General features: G+C 37.6%; 1 protein-coding gene and 1 long non-coding RNA gene across 5 annotated transcripts in view; one reads left to right on the top strand and one right to left on the bottom strand.

Moving 5' to 3' along the window:
• fndc4a (fibronectin type III domain containing 4a) overlaps positions 1–18,800 on the bottom strand; it is a 42,663-nt gene that overhangs the window by 12,264 nt on the left and 11,599 nt on the right. For all 3 annotated transcript variants that reach the window (XR_012358620.1, XM_055185460.2, XM_055185458.2), the window contains exons 2-3: positions 14,802–14,917; positions 12,786–12,990 (exon numbers count right to left, since the gene is read on the bottom strand). Coding sequence is in view for 2 of the 3 variants with exons in the window: in XM_055185460.2 (XP_055041435.1) it covers positions 12,786–12,990; positions 14,802–14,917 (321 nt within the window). In the remaining variant the exon portion in view is untranslated. The remainder of the gene's footprint in view (positions 1–12,785; positions 12,991–14,801; positions 14,918–18,800) is intronic.
• LOC129447911 (uncharacterized) lies at positions 5,215–9,461 on the top strand. 2 transcript variants are annotated; one of them, XR_012358622.1, is made up of 6 exons: positions 5,215–5,463; positions 6,742–6,829; positions 6,904–7,011; positions 7,101–7,195; positions 8,595–8,740; positions 8,861–9,461. It is a non-coding gene; the product is annotated as an uncharacterized lncRNA (long non-coding RNA). The 2 variants fall into 2 exon arrangements; XR_012358621.1 differs by having other exon boundaries at positions 5,216–5,463; positions 8,599–8,740.

Raw genomic sequence — 18,800 nt, 5'->3', positions numbered from 1 at the left:
TTAAAGTTTGAACCGTGTCTCTGTGTCAGCAAGCACACTTAATTACTTAGGTTCAAAGCCGTACATTTCGAAAGGGTTACAGCCCCAGTGAAAGCTAGGGCAGTGTACCTTGATGCTTTACATCACAGGGCTCCAGACTGCCACCAAATAAATTTGAGAGTGTGCCACTAAATTTTACATCCAGTCGCACATGCACTCTAAAAAAACAAACGGTGCTATATAGAACCAAAACTGTTGCTTTGGATCGTAATCATAGAAGAACCGTTTTTAGTGCCATATAGCACCGGTGAAGCACCAGTGAAGTACCTGTGTAGAACCATATAGGGGCCATATAGAACCACTATAGCACCAAATATGGTTCTACATAGCACTATATGGTTCTACACAGGTGCTTCACTGGTGCTTCACCGGTGCTATATGGCACTAAAAACGGTTCTTCTATGATTACGAGCAAAGAACCACTTTTGGTGCTATATAGCACCGTTTGTTTTTAGAGTGTGTGCGACCAGTAAATTTGACCTTTTTTTGTGATGTGATACTGAATTTGAAAACAGCACATTGTACTTTCTGGATCTATCATTAAAGTATTTATTAGTAATACAGTGGAAATTAGTAGAAATGTGAATATTTGGTTTGCATGTTGATTTATGGTGTGTGCCCCTAAATTGTCTGGTTGCGCCCCTAAAATTTTCAGTTGGGGGCCACTGTGCTCCTAGTGAAAAAATTTAGTCTGGAGCCCTGCATCGACATTTATATTTTTGGAAAATCAATCAGAACATTTTAAACGGGAAAGGAACAAGTCTGTACAGTGATGCAAAAACAGGACACAAATGTATATTTATACTGTATAACAGCAGAATGCAACCAGATATTAATGTAATTCATTTTGCTTCAGATTGGTCTTAAGAATGTAGCCAAAAGCTGCACAATTACCCAGCATTCCAATCAGCACCACCATCCAACCGCAGCCTAGAGGAAGCACTGCCCTAACCAGCCATCTGTCTTCATCATTAATCCAGTGTTAAAAGGATTGACTGCAGGCTCATTTCCTTCTCCAAATATTTTTTACCTGCGTGGAGTTGTTCCAGAGCACCACTCTTCCCAATTGATATTCCTTTCAGCATTACCGCAATCCTGGCACTGGGACATCCGCTGTCATATATTGAAATGGGAGGGGGGTATTTTGGGGTTTCTGCCCAGCCAGCCAATTACTAAAGAGATCACCCTATCACAGTGAATTTCAATTACAGTCTCACTCGTTCATTCATTCCTGTTCATCACACACTGGAAAGCAGGCAAATCGTTCCTCTTATCAGTCCGATGAATATTTATAATGACATGTATCCAGCTTCTCACTTAGCTATGAGAAACTAGTGAATAAAATCAATGCTGTTAAAATTGTTAAACGAGTGCAACGCACCCACATCTCTCAACAGAGATGAGAGACTCAGCGATGCTTAAACTGGTTATATTCCAAAATCCAAACAGGGGGGCTTTTAAAAGCCTTTAAAAGGGAGCTTGTATATGCCAGAAAGCATTACACTTTGGCATCTGCTCATTCATTCTACTCCCATACAATCAGTTCACATGTACAGTGTGCATCATGTCAACCTTCTCATGAAGAACATAAACCAAATCACAGGAGTGGCACCTATGTGACAACATAATCGTCAAAACATGTACTGTATATTAACTATTCGTGAAAAGGGTACTGTGAACGCCTGCTACAGGTTGTAGTCAGAATCGTGATGGGATGGGAATGCAAAGGTTTGTTTATTTGTTTCATTAGAGGAGCAGGACAAAGTCTTTGATGTTGAGTCTTCAACGCATCTACAGACTGAATCCTTTGAAGCCTCACAGTAATTGAGTCCAAGGGGAATCTTCCTCAGCTCAGTCTGACAACGTATGAGGAGATATTGAGCCAAAAATACACGGCAGCAAAACAGTGATGCAGGTGAAACTGTCTGGAGCCAGAAACCATGACAGATTACTCTGTGACTTAACCCACTTAAAGGTGCCTATTATAGCAGGTTGAGAGTTTGATGGGTGCAAAAATGCCGGCTGTATTGAACTCCCACCCTTCTTTGAGTGAATGAATAAACTCCCTGGCACAGAATATGTTTGGATGACTCTTTGGATGATACATGAATGCTACTTTTTGAATCCTACTTGATGCATTTAAAATGATACTCAAATTATTTCTCTGGGAAAGAAATAATCATAAAAAAATGCTTAAAGATAGTAGTGGCATGGTTCAATTCCAGCTGTACAATATAATGCAAATGTGTAATTATCTCTAAAATTTTTGTAAAATCGTATCATTTCAGGAGTTACATTAGGTGACGACCATAGAGGAATACACTACTGGTAGAAATAATATGGGTTTATCATTGGATAATTCTACATTATGTGTTCTGTCCAATATTTACCAAGCATTGGGTTAAAATAACCCAGCAGAATTAAAGGCTCTCTAAGCGAATAATGTGCGACGTCACTTCCTGTTGATGTTTGAACTGTTTTCAAACAAACGGAGCGTAGCTAACGCCTCCCCCTCCCTCTCCCGTCCGTGCTTTCATGAACATGCCCAACCCCCACCCCCAAATCCTTCTTGTCGTTTATTGGCTGGAACACTTTGTTATGTTTGGTTGTGCTAGGTTTGGCCACTATGTTGATATTGCCGTTTGTCGAGCCTGAGCTGTCTACAGAGATCGCGTTTTTTTACAGTTTGATCAGCGGACAGGCAGCAAGCAGATAGTGAGGAGATGTTTACTGTATGTAACAAAAAATGTTTTATGGTCTAAAACGCGTCAATTCGCTTAGAGCGCCTTTAAGAGTGAATATAATGTAAACAAGCATCAACAAAATTAACCGTAGCTGTTTTGGTAACTAACTTCAGAACTTACAGTAAACACATATGGCAGGCAAGATGAAGCTTAAAGAGATTGTTCATACTGACAGTGTTTTTTACCTCATGTTGCCCGGTGCGACTTTCTTCAATAGAGCACAAAAGCAGAACATCTGAAGAATTCTAATGGCCCCTTTTCATGCAGTTACAAAGAATTATAACTGAGACTTTCAAGGCTTACAAAGGATGTAGAAGCACCACATACTTACACATTTAGTAAATTGGCTGATTTAGTTGAAGCAAAATGGGTCAGAATGAGTCATTAACAAAACTGATCTGATTTTTAAGTTCAGATTAAAAAGTTCAGAGATTGGGTTACACTTTATTTTTTCGGTGTCCTTGTTACAGTGTTATTATTCATTTATGTTCTGAATAATAATGATTAAAAACATGTACTTATTATAGGCTCAGGGTTTGGTTAAGGGTTAGTTGCATGTAATTATGCATAATTACTATTATCATTTTATCATGTTTTCAAAAGACTTGAAATATAGCATGCAAATAAAATGAAGTGATCCACAACACTTTTTGCTTTAATTAAAGAAAATGTTTAAAAAGTATTATGCGTTCTCTTTGTCCTATAGTGTGTTTACATATATTATTATACATTTATTACATAAAGGAATTATATTTCACTTTTACTGTTGCCACACAATGTGTTTATAGGGACAATAAAGTTCACTTTGACTAGTTATCATTCAAAAATTGACAAAATCTGAAATGCTTCCTTATTTGTAAGTCACCTGTTTCTCATTCTTAGTCCTTGAGGACCCCCTTTCAAAAATGTTTAGATGTCTCCTTAATTAACACACCTGATTTAACTCATTAACTTGTTAGGGAGACATTCTGGAATAGGGGTGTCACGATTATCCAAATCCTCGATTCGATTACATTTTCAATTCTAAGGCCACGATTCGATTCTCGATTTTATTTTTGAAAGCACAAAAAAATGCTATGCAATTTTTAGACTAGACTTTTCTGAAATATAATATCTGACCTTGAACCCAGAGATGTCCTGCCATGTTAATCGTGTTGCAGTGGAAAAATATGGTACACGCACACACCTGATAAAACGAAACTTCCTGTCAGATGAACATTCCTGTCAATACTTTGCACCTTAAAAATGCGCTTTTTATTATCGTCAGATGAGATTGTGAGACCATACCCCAATAAGTCATGTTTAAATGCTGTTTTCATAACAGAAATTAGTTGTTGTGAAATTTAAACGGGTCTCACTTCAGAGAAACGACCGGTCCTTTCAGACGCCATTCTGCTGTGCATGTGCGGTCGCGCGCTCTGATTGAGTTCAGCAGAAGGCGCATGCTTTTTTGTTTCCCATGAGCAGCTTACGTGGTGTCTCCTGCATCTGCCCTGCTATCTTTTGACTGGCTGTAGCTAGCTAAGTTAGAGGAGGTTGACTCGCAGCACTCAACACGTGTTTTTTCCCGCTTAATAGCCGACCGGACGTGACCTGGGGGCGTGGCAGCATGGACGATTCCATTTTTAATTCGAAGTTCGAGGTTGTGACTTAATCGTGACACCCTTATTCTGGAAGGAGGCTGATGAGTCGGTTCAGATGTTTTAAATAAGGAGACATCTAAGACTTTCTGGGACGGGGTCCTCGAGGACCAGGATTGAGAAACACTGCTTTAAATCAAAGCATGTGATGTATGAATGAGCAAATGAATAAATGTAAATTAGGGATGCACCAATACATATTTTTTGCCAATACCAATATTGGGATTACAATGAATGAGTTTTGATTACACACCTAGTTTCAAAGTATTATAATATAAATATATAATATAACACAATATAATTAGGGATGCACCGATTGTTCGGCAACCAAAATTATTCTGCCGAAAAAAGCAAAAAACTAAAAGACAGAATACATTTTACTGAACAATGAGGTCTTTGATGATGCGATCAAATAGCAACCAGCGCAGATTGAGAGCCGCACAAATGCAGCAAACATTGGTAAAAGCATTTTTGAAGTGTCCGAGAAAGACAAGAAAACATACAGCACTAAGTTACAAGTTTTCTTTATAGTTTAAAACCATGACATCCGGAACACCATGCAGCGTATGAAAAAGACACGGCGGCGATCCTGGGTATCTGCTGCATGCATGAAGAACAGGAGACTTTAGCTCTTTATCGCATGTCATAGATGAGAAGAGGAACAACGAAGAGCGTCAACGGTGGTTTTTTATGCATTCTGACTTATTAACACAGTTATAGACGTGTTTCCTCATGCTAAACGTAGTCAAAGTATCAAAAAGCAGTTGGGCGTGTTACAGAGTATTTCTGTGCCGAACACAGCAAAACCACCAGTGTTGATTTTACAGAGTTCGCTACTCTAGAGTGGTCAGGTGTTAGTTGTAGTGTTCGTTTATAATTTATCATCACTCACAGTGTCAGAAACTTCCACAAGGGGGTGTTGCTTTCCAGTGTTCCAATAATAACGTTTGCGGGGAGTTAAGATTCACGCCACGCCCCTTCTTTCTGAAGCGGGAAAGTCAGTTACTCAGCATCGACCGACCTGGACTCACGTTACTGAGGTAAGTCAAATAAGTTAAATATGATGGTGATAAATGTATAATAAACTGCAAATAATCCGTGTAGGTTTGTTAAATCGTTAATATTTTGGTGGGTGACCACAAGGAAATCTTTAAAATTGAACTGAACTGAATTTCAATTTGTAATTGGCTGACGTTGTTTAATCGGTTTAACGTTACCTCATGACGGTGCAGTTTTGTTTAAATAATGCAATGAGTTTAATTTTTGAGTGATTTTGGACAAATATGTAACGTTAACCAATTATTATTATTAAGGGACTAACGTTATTAAATGTGCTTTCTTAATTTTGTATTGAGGTAACTTACACTACAACTGTCTAACATTACATAATTAATAAAATCTATAATTCTGTATGTGCTCGACGTATTTGCAAAACAACGCAAAAATAGCTAATTTTGTATTTGCGGGTACATTTAAACAGTTAAGTTAGTGCAGTTCTTTTACGTTCAGGGTGGTGGTTTCAGATTATGCTGTGAGTCAAGCAATGTGGGCAGAGAAACATGATGCAATGCAGGTGTTTGTGATATTCAACCTTTATCACTAACTCCTTAATTGTACATTTGTCACAATATCTTCATTTTAGACTGTTAATAAATTAGACTTTGGGGGTTATTTTCGCTGTTTAAATGTAATTAAATTGTGAATGTCAGTTATTTCTGCTTGTTACACGCGTTGTGGTAAATGGCTGCGTCATTCACTTCGTGAGAGAAAACGATTTGCTCGTTTTTTCGCCTAATGTAACTTGTCTTAAAATGTAGCATTTTAAATGTGTGCTGCTTCTTTCAGAGTTCACACACGAGTATGTCTGCACTTTGAAGGGAGTAGGGCATAGGGACGGTGACTAACGATTGGAATTCGCCCTAATAGTGACGGATAGCTGGAATTAGATTTGATTGGTTGAACCGCGTTCAAAGCTGTTCACGCGCGTCTGATCTACGCATGACCACGCGCGATTTGAATGCACAACTTTACAGAAGGTAGAAAATTAAGAAATCGCACGTAAGCGCGTTAAGGTCTTTTAAAGGTGGATTTATGGGAATACATTAAAAGAACACTCATCATCAATGTACTAAAACCTGTCCTGAATAGTTTTTGTTAACCAAGTCACTCACCTAAGCCACAGTTTTTTTTATTGCATATATTTTTGTTAAATTACTTTATAATAAGATGCAATAACTTTATGAAAAACATTTTCATATTTAATGTTATAGTACATTTTGTTTGATAATACAAAGTTTTTTATTCAATCACTATTTCAGGTTTGGAACATGCTGCTGAAGTTGGTTATCAGGGCTCCAGGAAATGTATCAAACTGCAGGATTGATTTATTTTTGCTCATTAGTGAAGGTGATTTTTTTTTCACTGTTCATTTATTTGTTGCTTCCTTACATATATAAAATGCAGTTTGTGTTTTGTCATAGGTGGTAAGCTAAACTGACTGTGGACTAATGTATGCATTGTTGATGACACTGAAATCGAGGAAGACATTCTGCAAGATGTGCTGCTTACAGCTAGAGGACAAAATGAAGGTACAGTGTGATGATTATCTTTGTTTTATAAAACTGATTTAGGTTTATTTTTCAGTTTTTGTGTGTTTGTCATGAATTTTTGTCACCAGATGCAACAAGCAGCTTCTGCCACTGTCATTTACCATCTGAACTTGACCAAAGTCGTTCCAAGAAATCTAAGACAACAGATGACTCCATGACCGAGGTAAAAGAGTACACATAGTATTTTCACTATGCATAATTAAATGTGTGTGAAGAAGTAACAAGCAAACATTTGTTGTGTTTTGGAAGATGGTCATTTGTGCCATTAAGCAGAATAGTGGAAGTCCTAGTCAACATTTTTGTTGCACATATTGGTAAATGCACTTCATTATTTTAATTTAATTTGTCAAAATACATGCTTTCATAAATGATGACTTTCAAAATCTTTATTCATTTGTCAAATTGAAATGTGTCTGTCATCTTATGTATTAGAGGTCGACCGATATGGCTTTTTCTCTGGCCGATGCCGATGTTTAGAAATCAGGGCAGCCGATGGCCGATATGTTTGGCTGATTTTCTACATGTACATAATAATCAAAATGTTCTCATCATTAGCAGATATTTTAAATGTAAAAATGTCACTATTTAAGTCAAAGTATTTTAAAAAATTATGACTGGTCTTTCTGAAGAGTTTTACAAGCTCCTCTGCACCATGCATTTATCAGACACAGATATTACCTGACACTCTGCTGTCATCTTTGATCAGTTTTTTTCCATGGCTTTTATTGCTTTGTAGGTTAAAATCCTTATATGGTAGACCTGATAAATTATTTATTCATCATAAAGTTAACATAGTAAATGTCTATGTTTTTTAGTTGACACTGTTATTTAGGGCAAATCTTTCTGAACACATTTACATTATCATTTCTGAGGCGCTATAAGTGACTGATTGTGCTGACAGTGACGTCTTGTCCCGCCATCGTTTACTAAAGTTGTTTGTGAACAAGGCACGGCTGCACACACACGGGAGCTATCTGCTTGCAGCAAGAGGCAGCGTCACGAGTTTTACAACAACGCTTAGGTGCCCGCAGATGCGCCTGTCTATTATTCGGCCTAATTTTGCAGCAAAATCGGCCAAAGCCGATTTTTAAAAATATGCCAAAAATCGGTCGACCTCTATTATGTATTGTACATAGATAGGGCTGGGTATTGGCAAGGGCCTCCCGATACGATACGTATCACGATACAATGCGTTGCATGTTGTGATACATTGCAATACTTTTTCTTTTTTTTATCAAAAATTAAAAAAAATAGAACTGAACACCTGCAGCTCTTTGAAAGCTGCAGGTGTTTTTAAATTTTCTGCCATTTTCTCACTCCCTCTAACTTCTGAGACATTGGCCGTATATGGCAGACAACTGGACAGTGACAGCTACAGCAGCGGCAGAGGAGGTCGGTTGACGCACACAGAAGAATTTGATTGGTTTTAAAATATCAATAGTAGCGATCGAAATATCGATACACTTTCGATACAGCCAACTATCACGATAGTTAGCTGTATCGATATTTTTGCACAGCCCTAATTGTACAGTATTGTGACATGTCTGTTTATGTTGTTTAAGGAAGACTCCTACAAGGAACCAGTGAGAGCATAGACTGTGATAGTGACATGGCAACACTGCCTTTACTGCTCCATCTCCTTCCACCATCACCTCAACGGAATCAGTGCATCAGATTTGCAGTGAGCAGGCTTGTGGTGTATCATAAGGTAAGTAGGAGAGCCTGCTTTCTAAATCTGTCTCTGTGGCTCTGTACTTCTAATGATTTTCTCAATGTTATGCAGATGTATAGGTCTAATATAATAACTGTTGTTCTTTATCTTTTATAGTCTTGTACCAGCCTTGAAGAACATCTTCAGCAACGAGTAGGATGACAACCGTACCTTACTGCGGTTAGCAGGATCTGCGGCCAGATTTGAGAACTTTGACGTGGCTTTTGATAAGAATCTCACCCCGTCAGTCGGAAGGCTCCCTTTTATTAGCATTTGATTTTGTTTTTAATGTAATGTATGATGATGGACTCCTTTACTTTAACTAATTTAATCAAACAACAGTTTACATGTTGGGAAAACTAGAGATTGAGAGCTGAGAGCAAACTTTTTTTAACTAGCTGTAACTAGTATCTCATTTACAGTTTCAGCATGCATTTTATCCTTGCCCAAATTTCTAATTAATATGTGCTGAAGAAAATTGTGATTACTTTTGTGATGTATTGTTTTACAGAATGTTTAGTGAAAGATTTGCTGTGATTTGCCCTAGATGTGTGTCAGACATGGATTTTAAAACACTTTTCCAGTTTTGTTTAAACTCCTTGGCAAAATTGAAAGGACTGTATACATAACCACTCTCTGAAAATTTTGAAAAAGTTCACAAGTGAAACTTTATTTTTTTATAAATATTTAATAATGTCAAATAAATGTGTTAAATAAATCTGTGGTCAATAACTTTGCTTAATTTAATTCTTGTTGTCACTAATAATCAAAGATGTATGATGAAGTACTATTTTCAGTGTTCAAGTAACTCTCTATCAGTGTTTTAATATTGACTCTACTTAAGTGTAATTAACTCTAATGGGTGTTTTAAAGGCAGTGTTTGGAGTTAATTCTTTAACACTATCAGAGTAAAATGATCAACACCAAGGTGGAGTAAAATCTTTAACACTAGTTGGAGTGTTATTTTAACTCTGGGCAGTGAGAATTATATAAACACTGGTATAGTGTTGAAATCAACTCTCATAGAGTTAAATTAACACTGGTGGTTTTGCTGTGAATGCACTTCCCCAAGGTTCGTACAAGTTTCGGAAAGTTTTTTTTGATTACAGCTGACATTTCAGGGGTTTCTATACGTTCTGTATCACTTCTTTTCATGGGCACTTCCCCCGGAAAACCCCACCCACCCGTCAATCAGCGGGAGACACTAGGGGCCCTATCTTGCACCCAGCGCAATTGACTTTGTCAGTGACGCATGTATCATTTCGTATTTTGCACCGGCGCACAGCGGGGTTTTCCCTCCACAGACGCACGTCAGCAAACTAGGGAATGAACTTGCGCTCCCTGGGCGGTTCAGCGCAAAAAAGGAGGCGTGCTCCGGCGCAAACCATCTCTTATGCTATTTTGCCGTTTCAAAAAACAATTGCGCTACTAACCAGAAAAAAATTGTCTAAAGTCAGTGGCGCGTTGCGCGTGGTTCATTATGCTATTTTAAGGGCGCATGCTTGACCATAATGTATAGCGTGCACAACGCGCATTGCTTATCTAATCTACACAGATACAACTGTTATTTTTGCAAATCATAAATTGTTACAAAAAAAAATATTAATACATGAGATAAGGGAAATCGTGGTGAGCATTGTGGTGATAGTTTTTATTTATTTTGTGTGGCTGCGTTAAACAATTATCATGCAAATAACGATTAAAATATTTTCATACGTTTGTTGTGTGGCTGTATTACGTTTATTTTATCTAAATAATAATTAAAATGTTTTCATAAGCAACCTTCATGTATGTGAACTTGATTTGTAAGTGTACTTTGGGGTTGAACCTTGCTTGCGTTTCTTGTGTCCGATTTCAAAGCCCCCAACCCCTTTCAGCGGTGAGGGTGGACGCAGCGATGTCCTCCTGTGTGCCCGATTTATGCTGGCAAGCTTGGGATCCCCCCGTCTCCTGACATCATTGTAGTGCTTGGCGCAGCTGATGAGACAATTGCGGCTATTTCCTTTCACGCCTGTTTAACCAACGCTGATTTGGGCGGGTTTCTCCCATCCCCATACAAAACAACTTCTCTGTCTTTGACTGCTCTTACAAGAACGTCGATCTCCTCGGCTGTGAACCGCTCCTGGCGTGCGCCTGTCAAATCCTTCATAATAATAGCAACCCGCCATGGAACTTGCGCCCTTGCGTTTAAAGGGAATGTTGGATAGCGTTCTGATTGGTTTATTTGACGTTACGCCGAAACCACACCTATGAATAATGAACCTACTTCAGACCAACCCCTTATTGATTTGCGCCCGGCGCAAGACTTATTTCTCCCGCTGGGAAAATAGCAACAGCGCCCAAGATCCGCCCACCAAGTCACTTGCGCTTTGCGCTTCGGACTTGCGTTTCAGATCGTTAAAATAGGGCCCTAGAACTTACAAACATCACATCACACGACAAAGCTTTGTTTAATTTTAAAACTCAACAATGGCACAAAAGAAGAAGTGTGTATTTGGATGTAAGAAGAAGAAAGCCAGCCTTATGGAAACAATGGATATAGTTTATTATCCAGGGTAGCAGCGGAGTTTTGCGTGTGTTTGATGCGCTGAATTTCATTGAAAAGTCTCAACCGGGTCATGAGTTGCATGCTGCGGACTTCTTGCTCCTCCCGCAGTCATTTTTTCGTACGTTATCGGAAAGAATCTGTAAAGCTAATCTTTCTTTTATAAATCTGATTAAACTAAAGACTCTTCGGAGATATGAAGGATGTAATACTACTCTATAGGTACTCCAGATAAACATCAGAAACATGCAGAAACAGCGTGTGTTATGTGAGCTTTATGGCAGACTAATGAATATGTTATTTGCATTTTGTGCGGGAATAGAAGATCAGATTAATATCCGTTTAGCCAAGACTCATTTATGTGGTCGAATGTAAATGGATCAGTTTTAACAAGTCAGATATCTATCTTATTTGAGAAGTGACCAGGTGTAAAAGGCCTTATAATGACTGCTGGAATGTTAAACATTTTTTTTATAATTTGACAAAAATATAGTAAAAGGATATTCTGAAAATGTAACTTGTGCAATGGTGAAAAAATAGGCAAAATAATTAGGAAATGTTTTTCGGTATATGGCCTTCGGCTGAGTGTTTCATTTTTTTTCTGCTTCGGCCAAGAATTTTCCTTTTGGTGCATCCCTAAATATACTTTCAAGTGACCAGTACATACAGTCAATTTCAATCTTTTCTCTTGTGCTCTGTGAAAATAACAACATTATGGAGTAAATTACTCCTTAATCTTCTACAAAAGCAACTATAAATGAAAAAAACATTTAACTTTAAATATAATCAAATTCAAAAAGCTGGAAGAATTTGTTTCTCATCTTTCTGTACCAGCAGGAGTCAAATGTGATGTCTTCAAATCAAATCTAAATGATTTATTCTTAGTGCGTTCAATGTCTTTTTTTAGTTCAATGCAGGCAAACATTAATGACATATTGAGCACAGTACTGAACTACGTGCATCTTTGAATGATCTGAAGATTAATGTTGAGCGCTCCATCTGAGAATATTTTGTTTTTCAACAGAGCTGGCAAAAATAGCTTCTATAATGAAAGCGACTTCATTTATATGCTGCAGGATTTCAAAGACTAGAGCAGAGGAAATCTATCAGAAAGCATTCACAGCATCTTAAATCATCTCATATTAAAAACATAACATTAATAGGTGTTTTAATAATCCATTCAGTTGGATTGCCATTAAGGCACATTCTTCAGAGACACAGCAAACTGATTAGAAATTGGAGCTAAACGGAGAGGTGGTAACAAGGTACCTGCATTCATGCTTAAAGAGCTCATCAATAATTAATTAGATTGTTGGAGAACTGTTGAACACAATGGCAAAATTCACTGAGGATTGAAATGGTCATTGCACTGTGGCAGGGCAAACATGCAAGTATCACATGCAATTGAAATGTCAAGCAATGATGGACCGCATCTCTCGAATAAAACTACAAGACTGGTAAGAATGATACACCAGCATGGTGTAAGAGAGTTGTTACCTTGGTTTGAACTGTTTGAGGGGAAGCGGTCCGTTTTTTTGAGGGTTCTGAAGTGGACACGTTTGCTGGCTTGACTCTCGCCGTACAGACCAATGGACTGCACCTGAATGATGTAATCCGTCTCTTCCTCCAGGTCCCACAGCACACAGGATCTACTGGTGGTGTTGACCTCTCTGATAAACCTCTGCATTTTGCCATCCATTCTCTGAAAGTTAATCAAAACTAATGTTTCGTAGCTTATAGTTCCTGTCTGCTGGCCATATATACAAAGTGCATTTAAATATTAAGAAAATACTTTGCACATGCATTTTAAATTTACAGTCTCTTTCCAGGAAAACAGAGCAAATATTCTTGATGACTTTGCAGATTTTTGTCTAAATAAATGTCAACTCGAATGAGAATGTCCCAAAAACTAAAAGGAATACAATATCTTAATATGACTTCAATGTGTTTATTCAAAGCCATTAATGTAAAAACAAACTTTGCAAAAAATGAAAAAAAATTGTGTGTAAGGGACCGTGTAAAAAGTTCACGTTACGTATAAACATACCCGACCTGATTGGTCGGTGTGGTTGAACATCATCTCATAAAGACAAGCAACATGATGTTGTTTTTTACATCCCCTAGAGCAGTGGTTCCCAAACTTTTTCAGTGTGCGGCCCCCCTTGTGTACAGTGCATTTTTTTGTGGCCCCCCCAAAGAAAATTTATGACAAAAACAGTTTTAAAATGTAATATTTCAATTAAACAAAACATATAAAATTATACCTAGTAGTGTTGTTGGTTAGGTGGCTTATTATTTGTTAGAAAACCACTGCCTTGTAGGGTGATTTTTTTAAATGTAACTACAGGTTATAATTTGTTATAAGTCGTAACACCTAATGGGTCGATTTTTAAACGTGGCTGAAAACGCTTTCTTCAAATGAGTGCTTTGGTCTGTGATACTTGAGCTGTGAGCCGTTTGGTTGTTGTGATACTTGTCCCTCCTCCACTGTGATTGGACGGCCGTGTGAGAACTGACATTGACGAGTGGAGCTTTTCACCCAAAGTTGAATCTCTTTCAACTCTCGACGGTCAGCGCCGAGCGCAGAAAAACTGCAGAGCGCCGGCTTATTTGAAAAACGCTGAGTTTCCATTGGAATTAACTGAAAACATGCGCCGGCAGTGGGTGTAAAAGCATTGGTGTGCACGAAGACAATAAATCTTCAAAAAATCCTAAATGCCAAACAGCACAATCTTTTTAATATATGCTATAATTCTGTACACTTAGTGTTACATTTATCTTCAGCACCTTTGATCATTAAAGCCTACACATACAGCTGATCTAAAGCACTTTCTTCTGCCCTTGGGCTGTAAGACAGCCTACTGTAGGTGTGGGGGTATCTGATGGAAGTTCTTGGCTAAATAAATAATACATTAAACCGTGAACGTCTCCTTCACATGCCATTACAGACATGCAGACAACCTATTGCATAACATGACTGACAGATACTTTGTAATTTCTGAAATATGAAATGAGGCCATCAATAAATAGCTTCACAGTATTTCAGTAAACAACTGCAATGATACAATACGGATCTGACAGATTTACATTTTTGCACAAATCTTAGTCTACTCCCAGATCATAACTACTGACAACAGTAAAATAAAGGTAGAACAGAGACATAAAAGCAGTGAGCCTTGTTTGAAGCCAATGTAAAATGACTATAAAGGACACCCGCGACTGCCTCATTTTATATTGATGCGTAAAGAATTGTTCTATAATAAAATAAAAAATGTGTCTATAATAAATTCAACCAGTAGAAGAATGATGTAAAGGTTATATTTTTACTATATTTCACTGATTGGGATTTAAGTGTATAGAGTTTGGTGATATGCATTTGGCAGACACTTCTATCCAATGATGTACATTGTATTCAAGATAGACATTTAATCAGTATGTGTGTTTCCTGGGAATTAAACTCATGACCTCTGTGCTGCTAACATTAGTAAGTAGTATTTTAAAAAGGTAATTTACCTGTTGGGAGATGGAAAAGCCAATAATGATGTCGCCTTCTGGTACATCCCAGGAAACTGTTGCTGAATCAGCTCTCAGATGCATGACTGACACATTTACTGGAGCAGGTGGACGATCTGGAGACGCAAAACAAACACATACATACTAACTATTTTGGAACCTTGAAGTTAATCTATTAGGTTATGTGTACTAACAAGTGCAATATCCACTATGTACCTAAATACTATAAGTAACTAAGTAAAAGTTAGAAATGCAATACATCCATGCATTAATCTACTGCTTGTTAGATGAATGTCCAAGCCATCCAACACCATATACAAGCTCTTAACAATCTCAAAAAATATCAATCAACTTACAACAAAGAATAACTTTATTAACATTGTTTTTTAGTCTGTAACAGAAAAGACTTAAAATGCATCAATTTGCGTGAAATAAAAAAATCTATCCTTATTTACAGTGTATTTTTGACCATTTGATACTGAAAAATTAAATTAAATATAATCAATAAATAATAATAAAAAACTCAAGCGGCTTATCAGCGTGTTTGGGGTGTAATGTCTTTAAGTGACGGTGCAAAAAAATCACTTCCTGAAAAAGTATTTACCCCGGGGTCTCGCGCGCCCCCCTTGGTGTCGCTTTGAGCCCCCCCTGGGGGTCCCGCCCCACTATTTGAGAAGCACTGCTCTAGATGAACATGTTACAGTATATGTTATCTTTATACATTATTAGGGTGAAAGAGATAAAACATCTTTTGTTTCTATACTGATACTTAACTGGTATATATTGTTATAACATTTATTGACATAACAATTACTCCAATCTTAGTGTAGAGAGACTATAATTTCACAGCCAAGATAAATCCTCTTAAGTTGTCCTACTGCTAAAGCAATAACCTGGGAAGATTAATTGTAAATAAAATTCCATGGACAAGTCATATATAAGCTATTATATTCCCATGAAACAAGCAACAATACACAGGTCTTAAATATGCTACTGTGTCCCATTAATATGGTTACTTTTATACTGTCTTCATTGCTTGCCAAGAAAGCTTTCCAATCTGACCAATGAGACTAAGACTGTGAAACACCTGCATTTATGAGACCGTAGGTTTGATCTTGTCTCTCTGGTTATCTGAGGTTCTGTAATGGAGCCCCAGTCCCAAACCTTTAGAGATTTTAATGCAAATTCCTTTATTCTTAATGTTAGCATGCCTCTGGGTAACATTTTAATAGGGATCTTAAAAAGCAGCCAAAAATGTTTGGGTCCATTATGTTATTTGATTTATCACCATTTCACCACTTTTCAGTTATAAAACGAGTCACCATGCCCAAGAGAAAAAGCAAACTCTTTAAGTTGTGGTTTAAGTGCATTTACTTGGTCACATGATTAATGTATTTGATTCTGTTTTTCAAGTTGCAATTAAGGATAGCTTTACAAAACATGTCATGAATACAAATTAAACACTGTATCCAAATCTTAAATGGGCAAATAAAGTCAGCTAATTATTATGTTTTTCACAACGAAGCTACCGAATACATATATTTGGTTTTACTAAGAACATTACGGGAACAAAAAAAGCTCAGATGCAAAAGCCACTAAACGCCACTTGCATCAAAAAATAGATAATGATATTAATCGAATGCTCTCTGCATACTGTGCTATATACTTTCATGAAAAACTTTCGCTTCAAGTCCACTTAATCCCAGTTTGTTGGCAGAATCTGTTAAAGAGCACATATTATACGATTCACGATTTTACATTTCCTTTGGTGTGTAAAGCCCTATTCGGACGGGGTAAGTTTTACAGGGGGACCTCTGAGAAAATCGTGCTTCTCAGAGGTCCTCTGTGTTTTAATCCTGTCCGAATCGGCCATATCTGTGTTTTTCTCTGACGACCTCCGTAAGAATTCCAGAGCAATTTACTGTTTTTCGCCAAAGTCAGAGGTCCTCTGAGAAATTTTATCCTGTCCAGATGCAAATGTTCATATTAAATCAAGATAAGCTTAATACCAAACACTGTTAAGACTGGCCACTGTAATATCAGTATAAGGTAAACTCAACCTTATTTTGTTCAACTCCGGAATGTTAATGTTAATAAATAAAGATAATTAATTGTTATTAATAATTGTTTCTTCATTTCTTTGGGTTTATTATAAGCAGCCAGTTATAATAAAACATGTAGGCTACTTTAGTTGGATTTGTATAAGTTACTTTGATTTGTTAAAATTAAATTAATAAATAACATGTTCTGTAATAATTTAACATTTAAAGCAAAATATCAAACAAACACATCTATTATACGCGCCGTATCCAGAGCCCGTGATCTTTTGCAACGCCCAAACGCATGAAACAGACACTCCCATCTCATAGTGCTTAAGTGTGTGTATTAGTACATCTTAACAATATGCAAAAGGTACCAATCCCAAAGCATCAACTTTATTCAGCATTGTCTTCTCTTCCGGGTCTGTTGTGAATCCACATTCACCACACTGCAGTGACGCTGTTGACAGTACGATGCTGCTGATGTGTTATCCGGTGCGCTCGCGCTCCATTTATAGTCTGAGGGATTAGGACATCCGCGACATGCACACTTACGCATCATTTTAAAAAATATAGCAATACCAAAAAAGTCTGTACCAGATAACAGATCAGCAGCGTCGTACGTCAGCAGTGTCACTGCAGTGTGGTGAATGTGGATTCACAACAGACCCGGAAGAGAAGACAATGCTGAATAAAGTGAAATTTTTGTTATTTTTGGACCACATTTTTTTTCCGACACATTCTAACTGACCCACTGATGTCACAAGGACTACTTCAATGATGTTTTTATTACCTTTCCGAACATGGACAGTATACCGTACGTACATAGATTTTCAATGGAGGGTCAGAAAACTCTCGGACTAAATCTGAAACATCTTAAACTGTGTTCTGAAGATGAACAGAGATCTGATGCAGGGTTCACACCAGACGCGGTAGAGGCGGCAAGCGCGAGTGATTTACATGTTAATGCAAGTCAATGCAAAGACGTGATTAGGCATCCTGCGGCGCGGTACGTGCGATAGGAGTGTTCTGTGCGAATTGAGTGTTGTTGTGAGAAACGTGCGAGTTGAAAAATCTGAATTTAGGCGGATTTCCGTGCCACGTTAACCAATCAGGACCTTGCTGTAGTAGTGACGTGATTACAGGAAGCAAGCGGAGACTCAACGGAGTCGCAGAAGCCCCTCCCAAATTTCCGTGTGAATGTCTCGAATGACTAAAATTTCATGCGCGGCTTTCACGCGCAAATACAGCGAGCAAACTCAAATTTTCAAGCGTCCAACTACACTCGAATAGCGCGTTTTTTCCGCCTCTACCGCGGCTGGTGTGAATGCACCGTTACGGGTTTGGAACGGCATGAGGGTGAGTCATTACTGACATAATTTTCATTTTTGGATGAACTAACTCTTTAGGAATAACCTTTTAATTGCCATTAAAGTGAAATTACTGAACCTTTACAAAATAGCCTCATGAAAAAAATGCTCATTTACAAGATAAAATTTAAGAAACACTTAAGAGGGTTTCGCATCTAAACTCTTCAATTTTACATTTTTATAGTTTCCAGAACCTTTATTCACTACAAACTAAGAATCAATTATGCAACAGAAAGATACAATTTTCTTTAGGGGACCATACAGCCCAACAAAGAACGAACCTTTATTTTTTTAAATTGTAGAGCAAAAATGCTCTTTTTTAAATTGAAACAGCTTTCTGATATTGATTGTCTAATATTTTATGGGTCCTATTTTTTAATTCCGCTTAGCTGTAAGGCACTCAATCATGATTTAGGATGTAATAGACAAGCTAATTAGTCTCACAAAAAGCAGAGGAGCACAGAGACAGATTCAATACACGAGTACATGACTCTGTCGCTGTGGAGAAAATAGAAAAGCGCTGAACTGGATTAAACCTAGCGAGCATCTCCTGGAGCAGTGCTCTAATGGACTTTACTTGTTTGTGTGGG

This window comes from Misgurnus anguillicaudatus, chromosome 18 (assembly GCF_027580225.2).
Source record: "Misgurnus anguillicaudatus chromosome 18, ASM2758022v2, whole genome shotgun sequence".
Classification (NCBI taxonomy): Eukaryota; Metazoa; Chordata; class Actinopteri; order Cypriniformes; family Cobitidae; genus Misgurnus; species Misgurnus anguillicaudatus.
This window is presented reverse-complemented; position numbering and strand designations above follow the sequence as displayed.